Source organism: Mustelus asterias, chromosome 13 (assembly GCF_964213995.1).
Source record: "Mustelus asterias chromosome 13, sMusAst1.hap1.1, whole genome shotgun sequence".
Lineage (NCBI taxonomy): Eukaryota > Metazoa > Chordata > Chondrichthyes > Carcharhiniformes > Triakidae > Mustelus > Mustelus asterias.
The window spans coordinates 81,804,102-81,819,127 of record NC_135813.1 but is presented as its reverse complement, the minus strand read 5'-3'; the positions used below and the strand labels follow the sequence as shown (position 1 = coordinate 81,819,127).

Sequence of the window (15,026 nt, the reverse complement as noted above, 5' to 3'; positions counted from 1 at the left end):
TTCCACTTACCCACCCGCTCCCCATAACCCTTAATCCCCTTATTGATCAGAAACCTGTGACTTAAACATATTTAACGAGGTAGCCTCCACTGCTTCAATGGGCAGAGAATTCCAGAGATTCATTACCCTCTGAGAGAAGAAGTTCCTCCTCAACTCTGTCCTAAACTGACTCCCAGTGTTAATGTTCACTTTCTCTAAAGCAGAACTCATATTGAACAGGGAACTTTGGTATCCCAGTGTTAACCCAACGCTACAGACTGAATGGTTAAAACCAACATTAAAAAATAATCCAGCAGTTTGTCCCCTGTCCAGCCACCTTCCCTTTGAGTTTAATTCTCTAAATGAATCGCACCTAATTTCTAGATGGGCATCTGACCTCCAGGTACAAATGCCGGAATTTTACCGGCACACCCGCCCCGATTCCGGGGTTCGCAGAACGGCATTCTATGTTGGATCTTACAAACCTCGGGCGGGAGAGGCGGTAAAATTCTGACAAGGGTGTCCGTCGCTGGTTTTTGGAGAGTGTGACCACTGGCTCGGAGTGTTTCCCATGTCCCAGAGTCGGATGAAGCTCTCATTTCGTTTGCTCGACCCCAGAGATTTTCATCATCCTGTCCTCATGGAGAACAGAGTCCCAGCTGAGAATTCAAACTTAAGCCCTCAAGAACTCGATCCTCTCCAATTGGAGCTTGACTCAGATGGAATATTTTTATTGCAATAAAAATGTTAACGTCCAAGTTTAGTCACGACCATTTCGCGGAGTCGAGTCAATGAATCATTTAAACTCCTCCTAATCACTTTCGATCCTCGACTTTTCAAAACTGTCTGGTCAATCTGGAAATTAGGGTGGGTGTACCTGTGGGTGTTCAGGGTCAGTGTACCTGTGGGTGTTTGGACACAGGTGGCTGTGTGATGCACTGTCCTTGCTTTCCCAGGTAGCATGCTGTTAGAGCCAGTCTGAAGGTAGTTTCATTGTCTCTCGATTTACAACCTTTGATGTAGGGTCAACGCACATTAAAGACTGACTGATTAGCCTAACTTTAGCCAGGAATCTTCCCCTAAACCCAAATAATATCGATTGGGAGCGGGGATGGTTTATTAATTGCCATGTTTAATGTAAACATGAATAACTTAGCAAAGCAAAAGATGAGATCAGTATAGTAAATAATTGCCTGATACAAAATACGATTGCCAATTCTACCAAATACTAAATGATTTCCATTTTGGATTGGATTTGAATCAGGGACAGATTCTTGTATCTGCTTTGTAAGATTCTGAACAATTTGCCTTTTGTGTATTTCTATTGATGCTGTAAGAAGTAAATGGAAAAATATCCAGAAGTATCTGGAGATTGGATCGTGCCCCTCTGCTTTTTCGAATGTACGGGGCCAGTCTCAGCCCCATAGACCTCCAGCACTCAGCTAGAAATGTTCAGACAGCTCATTCTAACATTACAGTCAGGGTCCCATGCTGGATTTAGGATATTTGGGGGGGAAAATGCATTTTCCCCCAAAATGCATCACTTAGTGCGAGGGGCATGGATGGGGCAGAGTTTGTAAGGAGCATCCAGGAGGGCTTCCTGAAGCAGTATGTAGAGAGTCCAACTAGGAAAGGGGCCATACTGGACCTGGTATTGGGGAATGAGCCTGGCCAGGTGGTCGATGTTTCAGTAGGGGAGCAGTTCAGGAACAGTGACCACAATTCTTTAAGGTACTGATGGATAAAGATAAGTGTAGTCCTCAAGTTAAGGTGCTAAATTGGGGGAAGGCTAATCACAACAATATTAGGCAGGAACTGAAGAATGTAGATTGGGGGCAGATGTTTGAGGGCAAATCAACATCTGGCATGTGGGAGGCTTTCAAGTGTAAGTTGATAGGGATTCAGGACTGGCACATTCCTGTAAGGATGAAGGATAAGTATGGCAAGTTTTGGGAACCTTGGATAACGAGAGATATTGTGAGCCCAGTCAAAGAGAAAAAGGAAGCATTTGTCAAAGCTAGGAGGCTGGGAACACACGAAGCAAGTGTGGGATACAAGGAAAGTAGAAAGGAACTTAAGCAAGGAGTAAGGAGGGCCAAAAGGGGTCATGAAAAAGCATTGGCCAGCAGGATTAAGGAAAATCCCAAGGCTTTTTATACATATGTAAAGAGCAAGAGGGTAGCCAGGGAGAGGATTGGCAACTCAATGACAAGGGAGGGAATCTATGCGTGGAGCCAGAGGAAATGGGCGAGGTATTAAATGAGTACTTTGCGTCAGTATTCACCAAAGAGAAGGACTTTGTAGATGATGAGTCTGGGAAAGGATCTGTCGATAGTTTGAGTCATGTTGAGATCAAAAAGAAGGTATTGGGGTTCTTGAGAAACATTAAGGTAGACAAGTCCCCAGGGCTTGATGGGATATACTCCAGAATACTGAGAGAGGCAAGGGAGGAAATTGCTGGGGCCTTGAGAGAAATCTTTGTATCCTCACTGGCTACAGGGGAGGTCCCAGAGGATTGGAGAATAGCCAATGTTGTTCCTTTTTTTAAGAAGGGTAGCAAGAATAATCCAGGTAATTACAGGCCGGTGAACCTTACATCAGTGGTAGGGAAATTATTGGAGAGGATTCTTCGAGACAGGATTTATTCCCACTTGGAAATAAGTGGACGTATTAGTGAGAGGCAACATGGTTTTGTGAAGGGGAGGTCGTGTCTCACGAACTTGATCGAGTTTTTCGAGGAAGTGACGAAGATGATTGATGAGGGTAGGGCAGTGGATGTTGTCTACATGGACTTCAGTAAGGCCTTTGACAAGGTCCCTCATGGCAGACTGGTACAGAAGATGAAGTCGCATGGGATCAGAGGTGAGCTGGCAAGGTGGATACAAAACTGGCTCGGTCAAAGAAGACAGAGGGTAGCAGTGGAAGGGTGCGTTTCTGAATGGAGGGCTGTGACAAGTGGCGTTCCTCAGGGATCAGTGCTGGGACCTTTGCTGTTTGTAATATATATATAAATGATTTGGAGGAAAATGTAACTGGATTGATTAGTAAGTTTGTGGACGACACAAAGGTTGGTGGATTTGCGGATAGCGATGAGGACCATCAGAGGATACAGCAGGATATAGATCAGTTGGAGACTTGGGCGGAGAGTTGGCAGATGGAGTTTAATCCGGACAAATGTGAGGTAATGCATTTTGGAAGGTCTAATACGGATAGGAAATATACCGTAAATGGCAGAACCCTTAAGAGTATTGACAGGCAAAGGGATCTGGGTGTACAGGTACACAGGTCACTGAAAGTGGCAATGCAGGCGGAGACGATAGTCAAGAAGGCATACGGCATGCTTGCCTTCATCGGCCGGGGTATTGAATTTAAAAATTGGCAAGTCATGTTGCAGCTTTATAGAACCTTAGTTAGGCCGCACTTGGAATATAGTGTTCAATTCTGGTCGCCACACTACCAGAAGGATGTGGAGGCTTTGGAGAAGGTACAGAAAAGATTTACCAGGATGTTGCCTGGTATGGAGGGCATTAGCTATCAGGAGAGGTTGGAGAAACTTGGTTTGTTCTCACTGGAGCGACGGAGGTTGAGGGGAGACCTGATAGAAGTCTACAAGATGATGAGAGGCATGGACAGAATGGATAGTCAGAAGCTTTTTCCCAGGGATGAAGAGTCAATTATTAGTGTAAGGTTTAAGGTGCGAGGGGCAAGGTTTAAAGGAGATGTACAAGGCAGATTTTTTACACAGAGAGTAGTGGGTGCCTGGGGAGGGAGTGGAAGTGGATACAATAGTGACTTTTAAGGGGCGTCTTGACAAGTACTTGAATAGAATGGGAATAGAGGGATATAGTCCCCAAAAGGTTAGGGAGTTTTAGTTAAATTGGACAGCATGGTCGGTGCAGGCTTGGAGGACCGAAGAGCCTGTTCCTGTGCTGTAATTTCTTTGTTCTTTGCCCCTGTGCCTGGTTCCCTGTGATAAATTCACCCGTCACCTCACGGTGCTAGTGTTCAGCAAGGGCCCTGCAAGAGCATTCTTCACAGGGCTCAGCCCCCCGAGCGATGGGTTAGTCGATGGTTTAACTCACAGGTGGTCAACCCTACTTGCCCCTCGACACTCTGTCTGCCCAACGTCCATCAGCTTGACCACCAGCACCCTCTGGCCCTCCCCATCAGCCCATCCCTACCCCACCTGCCCTCGTTCCTCTCTCTCCCTGTCAGTGCATCCTCAAATACACCATCCTTGCCCCGTACCTTTCCTGGTGGCCTCCAAATGCCCCCAAAGTCCCTGCCATGCTGATTTTCAGGCAGGATTGCATTTCTAGACCTGGGTGTGGTGTTGAGGCTATCAATGTGTCGGGGCTCTGATTCTAAAACTCAAGTCTGTTTCAAAGTGGTCATTTGATCATTGCCAGTCAAGCCCAGCTACCAGCTTTAGGGAGCAGTGAAGCAATCCAATTTAACTTCCAATAAAATGTGGGGAGAGGAATGACAGGGGTTTATTCCCTGTGCAGAGATTGACTTTTAGTTCCAGGCTCTGCTAACTACATTGCTGATGTCTGCTTAGAATTTAGGAAGCAACACTGCGGAGCTCTGTGCATGTGGCTTGTGGGCAGCCGGATGTGATCCAGGTGTATGCAGAGTACTGAAAGATCTGTGCGTGTGTGTGTGTGTGTGTGTGTATTCTGTACAGGCCAAGGTGCGAGAGTTAGAGGAGAAATGTCGAAACCAGAGCGAACAGTTCAATCTCCTCTCCAGGGAGCTGGAGACGTTTCGTCAGACCGCTGGTAAAATCGACCTCCTCAGCTGCCCTGCGTCACTGAGCGAGAGCCCAGCCACACCCAGCAAGCCCCAGACTCAGCTCATCAACGGACTGGCTACACCCCGAACCAAAGGTAGGAGAGATAAGCTGCAGGTATATTTACAACTCACTGAGGTTCATTGTCAATCTCCAATCCAGGGAAGGCGACGGCTTAATGGTACTATTGCTAGATTATTAACCCAGACACTCAGCTAATGTTCTGGGGACCTGGGTTCGAATCCTGCCACGACAGGTGGTGGAATTTGAATTCAATTTTTTAAAATCTGGAATTAAGAATCGACTGATGACCATGTAACCATTGTCGATTGTCGTAAAAACCCATCTGGTTCACTATTGTCCTTTAGGGAAGATTAGGTGAATTGGCCGTGCTAAATTCTCCCTCAGTGTGTCCGAACAGGCGCCGGAGTGTGGCGACTAGGGGATTTTCACAGTAACTTCATTGCAGTGTTAATGTAAGCCTTACTTGTGACTAATAAATAAACTTTATTTATTTAAATCTGTCGTCCTTACCCGGTCTGGCCTACATGTGACTCCAGAGCCACAGCAATTTGGTTGACTCTCAACTACCCACGGGCAACTAGGGATGGGCAATAAATGCTGGCCAGCCAGTGATGCCGATGTCCCGCAAATGAATAAAAAAAACATTTCCAGCCTTTAATGATCAAATATTTTCCAACAGTGGAGATTGTCAGTGGGGATTGGGTGCAGTTTGATGCGAGTGTGACCCTCTCAGTCCCTCGGTGTACAATGTGTGAGTGATGGTAAACACTCAGGCTGGGCTCGACATCTCAGCATCCGGGTTAATGAGACATTCTCCATTGTGCGTCCCAGTATTCCTGCCTTTCGGAAGAGATTAGGAACCAAGCTCTCATTTGCCAGCTCAGCTGGAGAAAGAAGATCCCACAGCCACTGATTTGAAGATTAGATGAGGAGGCGGGGCGGGGGGGGGGGGGGAGCAGTTCTCCCCTGTGTCTCTCACCAATGCTGATCCCCTCGATCGACGTCACCGGGAAAAGGGCCCACATTATCTGGTCATTATCATATCACAGTTTGTGGGATCTTGCTGTGCACAGAATCATTGCTGTGATTCCTACAATAGGGCAGCAGCCACATTTCAGTGAGATTTCAGTGGTTGTGAGGAATTTCCATGTCCTGAGGTGGTGAAAGGTGTTACATCATGTGACTACGGGATGGTAAATGCTAACTGGGTGAATAAAGACCTTTCCTCATCAACAGTCGAGCTGTTCGAGTTTACATTTACAAATGACATTGAGAGTTACTGACCAATCACAGCGATCAATTTCTATCAATGAAACTATAACAGACCCAGACATGTCCCACTCATTCAACCGTAAGCCCTAAACCGGCGCGGTAGCACAGTGGTTAGCACTGCTGCTTCACAGCTCCAGCGACCTGGGTTCGATTCCTGGCTTGGTTCACTGTCTGTGTGGAGTTTGCACATTCTCCTCATGTCTGCGTGGGTTTCCTGCAGGTGCTCCGTTTTTCTCCCAGTGTCCAAAGATGTGTGAGTTAGGTTGATTGGCCATGCTAAAATTGCCCTTTAGTGCCCTGGGATGCGTAGATTAGAGGGATTAGCGGGTAAAATATGTAGGGATATGGGGTTAGGGCCTGGGTGGGATTGTGGTCGGTGCAGACTCGATGGGCCAAATGGCCTCTTTCTCTACTGTAGGGTTTCTAAGATTCTTCTAAGATAAACCCTTCCCCCCAGCTTAGGCTGAAATTTTCCAGTCCTTCCCACCAGTGGGATCTTCCAGTCCTGTCGAAGGCGACCCCACAGAGCGTATTTCCTGGTGGTATTTCGCTCAGTAACAGCCAATCAGTGATACTGGAAGATTCTACCACTGCCCAATGGTGGGTCACTTCCGCTGCTGGAAAATGTACTGCGGGCGGGGGGAAAGTCCCGCCCTTAACCTTAAATTCTGGGGGTGAGTTTGCCTCCAGTTGGCGGGGCATTCTGCAGCTGTTTAACAGCCCTTGGGCCATTCCGTCAGCCTCCGATAGCAGCCAGCCAACCAAATGGCCAAGGCCCTGGACCTAGTGGTAAGTTCAGCATTTGCCCAGAGTCAGGCTGACAGACCCAGCCAAGGGAAGACGGCGGTGGAGGTAGGGGGGGGGGGGCGGGGGGGGGGGGGGGGGGGGGGCGGGGGGGGGGGGGGGGGGCGGGGGGGGGGGGGCGGGGGGGGGGGCGGGGGGGGGGGGGCGGGGGGGGGGGGGCGGGGGGGGGCGCGGTCACGACATCAGCACAGGAGGGAGGCAAGCACTGTGATGGAGGGGGAAGGCCTTTTTGGAAGCCTTCATTGGACACATGGTGCCCAAACAGGAGGCACCCCCCCATCCCTCATTTCCACCCCCCACCCCAGTACACTGGGACACTTGCTCCTTGCACCCGCCATTACGGGTAAATTCCCAATGGCAGCAGGAGGAGGGATGAGCAGGCTGGCACTGCCTGATACCTGCCTCACTGCAGATAAAACCCCAATGGCAGTCGGTGAGTGATGGGCAGGTGTTACAATCCCAGTTGGTGTTGCTGCTGGAAGATTCCAGAGTGGAACTGTGGCTCAAAAGATTATAATTTTTACTTTCTTTAAGAAAACATAGAGGAACAGAGTCATGGACTGCCAATTAGTTGTAACAACAAGAAAGAAGCATTTCATAGAATCCCTACAGTGCAGAAAGAGGCCATTCGGCCCATCAAGCCTGCACCGACCATCATCCCACCTAGGTCCCATCCCTACATATTTATCTGCTAATCCCTCTAAGCTACGCATCCCGGGACACTAAGGGGCAATTTAGCATGGCCAATTAATCTAACCCACACATCTTTGGAGTGTGGGGGGAAACCGGAGTCCCCAGAGGAAACCCACACAGACACGGGGAGAACGTGCAAACTCCGCACAGACAGTGACCCAAGTCGGGAATCGAACCTGGGTCCCTGGAGCTATGAAGCAGCAGTGCTAATCACTGTGCTACTGTGCCACCCAAAAGCTTTTTGGGGAATGTTTATGTCTGCTTTCGAACCAGGGAACTTCCACGTGTGAGGCGAATGCGATAACCACTACACTACAGAAACATGGCATTTAGTAAACAAGAGAAGTTTAAGTATAATCCAATACTCCTTCAGGCCCCCTCAGCTTCACAAATGTACAGTTTTCAAAAATAACACCCCACTCTGAAACCAAAAAGCTGATGCCACTCAACCAATCCTCCACAAATTTCTCTTACAATCCCTCAGATGATTGTCCAATGAGTGTTTCCAAAATCCGCTCCAAAAAAAACACACTTCAAAATCTCCTTTCAAACAATGCTTTCCATCAGCTGTTTTCATTAAGAATCCATTCCAGGGTTTTCGAGCTATCCTGTCAAACTAAGCTTCCATTCCACTCTTAACAAGGAATCCACTCCAGGTTTTTCACCTAACGTTTCAGATTTCCTTTGTCTTAGATGTTTTTACCCAAACTCTGAGATCCAGCCACCAATTTCCACAATTATTTCCACTCACATTCTACAGGCTGCAGTAAAATTCCACAAACCTGAAAGCCATTTAAGATATCTTTCTAGCTTCTCAGCTTTCTTCTCAGCTCTGTCCATCTTTACTGATCAGTTCTCTGTTCAAGTACTTTTAACCTCAGACTTCATCAAAACCTCCCTTTGGTTTTCTAGTTGCCTTACTTCATTGCTCTTTAGATCGCTGCACTTGTTTTCTTAACCATTACTCCATGGTATGGCTTTTCTTCTGGCAAAGCACAGAGAGACGTTCCCTCTCTAGCTTTCTATAACCAACTGCTTCCAGCATAACCCTGAGAACTGCCTTCTCTCTCACTACCTAATTCCAACTGCTGTGTATCCAACTAAAACTAAACTCAAAAAGCTTTCCTACCCTAAAGGTGTCCCGGTTGCTAAGCAATGACTTTATGCTTCTGCTAGCTTTGTTTACTTTTCATGTCATAACCCTCTCTAAGCACAATTCAAGCAGAATTTGAAATGATCAAACCCCCACATATACAAACACCTTTGCCCAGCCTGAATCTAACTCTGGGTTTACCATTCCTTACACAAAAACATTGAATTAAACCCACTTCAATCGATACCTTATTTCTAATAGTCAACAATACAAATATAGATAATTTCCTCTGTTTTCCTGACACAGGACACTGCTGCAAGATGCCCAGTTTTACACCTCTCCTCTTGCCTGCCGTCCCGCTCCCAGAGGCAGTGAGGTGGGGGTGGGGGGGGGGTCGATGGAATTCCAGCCCTTTGGCTCAAAGTCACCTGTTTCTCCCAAGCACACGCTATTCGCTACACATCAGCTCTCAAATTACCCCCTCGGTGTAAGCCGTTCTCGGAATGAAGGGAATGATCTTGTGGGGAAGTCTGCTGGCCCCTCCCCAAACCACTGATAAGTAACCAATCAGTTTGACTATTTCTTGGGTAGATAACAGAGAGAGGAATCTTATCCCAAGATCATGGGAAAATTCCTCAAATACCCTACAGGAGACTCAGTTTTAACATTAAGAATTCAGTCACTGCCTCTGATCAGAATTCCAGATCCTTGCAGTTCTCGGGAAAGGAACAGTTAATAGTCAGAAGGGTTTTGTGCTCGAGGCCACCATTGTTGTGTGTGTCAGTGCAGGCATTCTTGTCGGTTTGATAACTGGTGTGTTTATGGGGTGAATTTATTTCATTTCCAAAGCACATCAGATGAAAGGACAGAGTGGAATTTGCTGATGCTGCAACATGAATTCAGTAATCTATTAAATGTCAGCGACGTTGCGAGAATGGATGTGCCTCTTTGCAGCAATCAGATTGCTGGAAGCAAACCGTCAGTCCCATTAATCTCCTTCATCTTCAAGCTTAAAGCTGCTACATTCAAAAATTAAAATAGCCCTGGGACAAATCGGACTGGCTGCTGGAATTTGAGTATCTAACGTTGTCCCATCAATTCCTGCATCACACAAATCCTTGCCAAGCCCAAATTCACCTCTCCCGTCCTCAAAGCATGGATGCAGATCGGGAATATCCGATGGTTTTGTTATTCTTTGGACAAAACCAAACAGAAGGTGACAATCTCTCTGATTCTCGGTGTTAATTACTCCACCGTTGGTGGCCACGCCTCCAGGGGCCTGGGCCCCAAGCTCCAGAATCCTCCCCACCCCCCCCCACCCCTCCCCACAAGCACCCCCAGCCCCTCTGTCCCTCAGCCTCTCTCACCTCCTGTAAAACCCTCTTTAAAACCTGCCACTTTGACCAAATGTTTGGGCTTCTGTCCAAATATCACCTCATGTAGCTCAGGGTAATTTCTCTGGTGATAATCGCTGCACTAAAATACAACTTCTGACATTTGTGAAATGTGAAAGGCACTATATCAATGCCAGGTGTTGTTGTTGAGCGATTGGAATTGTTCTATTAATAATCCTGTTTCATTTCTTTACACAATTACACTGGGAGATTCCGAGCTGTCAGTGGACGCAGTGACCAATGAGGTGGGTTTTATCTGGCACCGGGTGCTGGAATGAGGTTAAGGGTCAGGTACCTTTGACCTGACACTTTGAAGGCCGAGACTCACTTTAACCTTTGATTGGAGGGTTCGAGGTATCATATTGTGAGCTCCGAGGAACCTGATTGGTAGATTCTCTCCAGTTCCAGCCTCTTGAGTGTCCCTGATTATAACCTCTTCATTACTGACCATCAGCTGCCTGGACCCCGAAACTGTGCAATTCCCTCCCTGAACCTCAGCCCCTCTTCCTACTCCTTTAAGATGTTCCTTAAACTCCATCATTCTGTTTAACTGATAACACTCGGAGTGTTTGGGATGTTTTACTAAGTTGCCGATGTTTCCATATCTGTGGGTTATTGGGTAGGATTTCCCCCATGCCCATTGGTGTGTTTCATAGCGACAGGGGCAGCCTGCCATTGGCCAGCGCTGCTGGTAACGGGGTTCCCGTTCTGTGCATAATAATAGTCCATTTTGCTGTTATTCCTACCAAAATGGATGACCTCACATTTACCAACATTGTACTCCATCTGCCAGACCCTCGCCCACTCACTTAGACTATCTATTTCCCTTTGCAGACTTTCAGCGTCCTCTGCACACTTTGCTCTTCCACCCATCTTAGTGTCATCTGCGAATTTTGACACATTACACTTGGTCCCCAATTCCAAATCATCTATGTAAACAATTGCAGTCCCAACACTGATCCCTGAGGCACACCGCTCGTCACTGATCGCCAACCAGAAAAACACCCATTTACCCCCACTTTTTGCTTTCCGTTAGTTAACCAATCCTCTATCCATGCTAATACATTATCCGTAACACCGTGCACCTTTATCTTATGCAGCAGTCTTTGATGCGGCACCTTGTCAAATGCCTTCTGGAAATCCAGATACGCCACATCCACAGGTTCCCCATTGTCCACCGCGCTTGTAATGTTCTCAAAGAATTCCACCAAATTAGTCAAACATGACCTCCCCTTCATGAACCTGGAGCCTGTTCTCAGTGAGTAAGGGAAGATTGAGAGGTGACGTGGTTGCTGTTCTTTCTGATTCTGAAGGGACGGGTTAGTGACACCAATGCCCAGCTCTTTCACCTTGTTCCAGAGGTTAGAACCAGAGGACACGGAATGCACTCAGAGAGAGAGAGAATTCCAAAGCGATCCTGGGAAGGGTAACTCAGTGAGCCAATGGTCAGGTTATAGAACAGGCACCCAGGGAGACAGAGCAAGGAGGGAATATTGATAAATTTAAATACAAATTAGATGGATTTAATTCAGGAATCACATTGTGGGCTGGAATATGAGAGGGATTTGAGATCTGATGTGCGGTGAGGAGAGTGTGCTGGGTGACTTTGAACCAAAACTCTCCCCTATTGAGGCTTTCCTCAGCCCGTGTCTGGTCTGTTGGAGGCTCATTTGGGATTGGTCACTGTGATTGGTCAATAACTCCATTGTGTCATGTCAATACCAGGATGGGGACAGTAAACCCGATGGACGCCATTTTATTCCCCTCTAGTGATTTCTGAGTTCAAATCTCAGCAACAACACGACCAGAATTGGAAAGCGGCTGTTCAGAGTGAAAAACTCTCCATGATCAATGCCGCGATTGTTTTTTTAAACATAATGGTGAGTTAAACCGTTGATGACTGACTGATACCATCTAGAAGGACAAGAGCAGCAGAGACCTGGGAACATCACCACCTGGAGGTTTCCCTCCAAGCCACTCACCACCCTGACTTGGAAATTTATCACCATTTCTTCGCAGCCGCTGGGTCAAAATCCTGGAACTCCCTCCCTAACAGCACTGAGGGGGCACCTGCACCACATGGACTGCAGCGGCTCAAGATGGCAGCTTACCACCATCTTCTCAAGGGTAATTAGGGAGAGCAATAAATGCTGGCCAGCCAACAACCTCACATACCATAAATGAATTTTTAAAATTTCATCTGAAAAATAATTAACATCTTGTGACTTAATCCAGACATGATAAACCAACAAGGTAAATAAATCAGATTTAATCCTCTATGCACTGGTCTTGAATTTAATACTGACTTTTCTGAATAAGTTGTAGTTGGTTAGTCTACAACTACATTTGTGTATGTACATAGAATTACCCAGATGTCTGTGTAATTAAAAATACAGATTCAGACCACAATCTATCTGCTGTGTTCCTCAGTAACTAAGAATTAGTGAGATGACAGTTCAGACACTCTGAGGACCAATCTTTTCTTTGTGTTCTGCTTTCAGGCAATGAAAGTCCTTCTGGGAGCAGATCAGTGATCTCCGAGTATATTCGACCCCTTCAGATATCTGGTGGAAAGCCAGAGCTGCTCTCTGTCAAACCTACTTTCCTGTCTAGGTCGAGTCCCAGCAGCCCCAGGCAGGGCCGTTTCTCTGAGGTCAGTGTGCGTCATGCTACTTGATAAATCATTGTCGAAAAGACAGTAGAAAGGTCAAACTCTGGCTATGGTGTCAAACCATCTCGCGTGACGCTTGCCGTGTCATTCTCAGCTTTTATTTACCAGTTTGCAGCATTGAAATGTCATGGTAAACTCTGCATCAGGCCCCTGGATTAACTAGCCGAGAGACGACATTACGATGCTTCACTGTCCCAACATTCAGGGAGCCATCCATTGTCATTCAATTTAGGAGATTTTTTTTAGCAAATATTTCTTCCTAACCAATCGCTGTTCATTCTGCTGTTACCTAAGCAACAGCCCCTGGAACCCATCGTTACACATCGAATCAGTATGCGGCAGTACTTGTGTCTGCCAATAACTCTCAGTATTGCCCAAGAAAGCTGAAGGGAAGTCTCTGGGCAGTCAGTTTATCTGATATCAAAGCCGTGTGATAGTCACCGATTGTATTACCGATATTTTCAGTCTTAGGATTTGAAGAGAAGCTATTTGATCTGAAGCAGCAAATCCTGTGACAAATGTCCTCACTGCAAGCTCAGGTGGGGGTCATTTTAATTTTCCTTCCAAGCCTGTGACCTCTGCAAACTAGAAGGACAAGGGGAGCAGATACCTGGGAACACCACCGCCTGGAGGTTCCCCTCCGAGCCACTCACCATCCTGACTTGGAAATATATCGCCGTTCCCACACTGTCGCTGGGTCAAAATCCTGGAGCTCCATCCCTAACAACATCATGGTGTACCTACACTACAGGGACTGCAGCAGTTCAAGGTGGCGGCTCACCACCACCTTCTCAAGGGGCAATTAGGGATGGGCAATAAATGCTGGCCTAGCCAGCCACGCCCACATCACGGAGACACAAGACCCCCAGAACTGTGCATCATACCCACCAGGCTATGGGTCAAACACACAGAGTGATAACTTAGAGCTCTCCTGTCCCGTGACTGGGGCAATAGGCAGCTGTGTGAGGAGGCTTGGGGGGGTGATGGGGAGCAGGGTTGGGGGGGCGATGAGGAGCAGGGTTGGGGGTGTGGGTGATGGGGAGCAGGGTTGGGGGGTGATGGGGAGCAGGGTTGGGGGTGTGGGCGATGGGGAGCAGGGTTGGGGGTGTGGGCGATGGGGAGCAGGGTTGGGGGTGTGGGTGATGGGGAGCAGGGTTGGGGGTGTGGGTGATGGGGAGCAGCATTGGGGGGTGTGGGCGATGGGGAGCAGGGTTGGGGGTGTGGGTGATGGGGAGCAGGGTTGGGGGTGTGGGTGATGGGGAGCAGCGTTGGGGGGTGTGGGCGATGGGGAGCAGGGTTGGGGGGGTGGGCGATGGGGAGCAGGGTTGGGGGGGTGGGCGATGGGGAGCAGGGTTGGGGGTGTGGGTGATGGGGAGCAGGGTTGGGGGTGTGGGTGATGGGGAGCAGGGTTGGGGGTGTGGATGATGGGGAGCAGGGTTGGGGGTGTGGGCGATGGGGAGCAGGGTTGGGGGTGTGCATGATGGGGAGCAGGGTTGGGGGTGTGGATGATGGGGAGCAGGGTTGGGGGTGTGGATGATGGGGAGCAGGGTTGGGGGTGTGGATGATGGGGAGCAGGGTTGGGGGTGTGGATGATGGGGAGCAGGGTTGGGGGTGTGGGCGATGGGGAGCAGGGTTGGGGGTGTGGGCGATGGGGAGCAGGGTTGGGGGTGTGGGTGATGGGGAGCAGGGTTGGGGGTGTGCGTGTATAGGCGGGGGGTTGGGATGGGGGAGATGGGGGTGGAGGTTGGGTTGGTGGGATAGGGGGAGATGGAGGTGGAGGAGTGTAGGTGGGTTGAGGGTGTATAGATGTGTACAGGGTTTGGGGGTGGGGGAGATGGGGTGAAGGCTGGGGTAGTGAACAGCTTCTTGAATTGTTTGCACTCTCTCCCTGGAGAAGCTGGGATTTAAAGTGGTATTTCGCTCAGTAACAGCCAATCCGAAGGTGTGAGCAATCGCTCAATGTGTCGCTGTCTCGTCTCCGAGTCCGAGATTGTGAATCCCAGTCCAACCCAAGAGCCCCTGAGCTCCACGCTGACGCTCCATGCAGAGCAGGGCTGGGGGAGCGTGCAGGGCTGACCCTCCGGGCAGGGCTAGGGGGTGCTACACTGTCAGAGGGGATGTCCCCGGCCTTTCAGCTGGAGGCGAAAGATCAGCCAGGACTATCTGAGGAATAGGAGTGTTCTGGTCTCCTATTGGATATTCATCCCCCAATCAACATTCATGAACAGATTATTGGCTAATTTCATTGCTGTTTTTGGGAGCTTGCTGTGCATAAATTGGCCACTGAGTTCCTATATTAACATT

The 15,026-nt window shown here is 48.4% G+C and overlaps 1 protein-coding gene across 1 annotated transcript in view; it reads left to right on the top strand.

Moving 5' to 3' along the window:
• Positions 1-15,026, top strand: part of rimbp2b (RIMS binding protein 2b) — a 276,601-nt gene that overhangs the window by 172,430 nt on the left and 89,145 nt on the right. The window contains exons 7-8 of the mRNA XM_078227134.1: positions 4,667-4,868; positions 12,553-12,704. Of these exons, the coding sequence (XP_078083260.1) occupies positions 4,667-4,868; positions 12,553-12,704 (354 nt within the window). The remainder of the gene's footprint in view (positions 1-4,666; positions 4,869-12,552; positions 12,705-15,026) is intronic.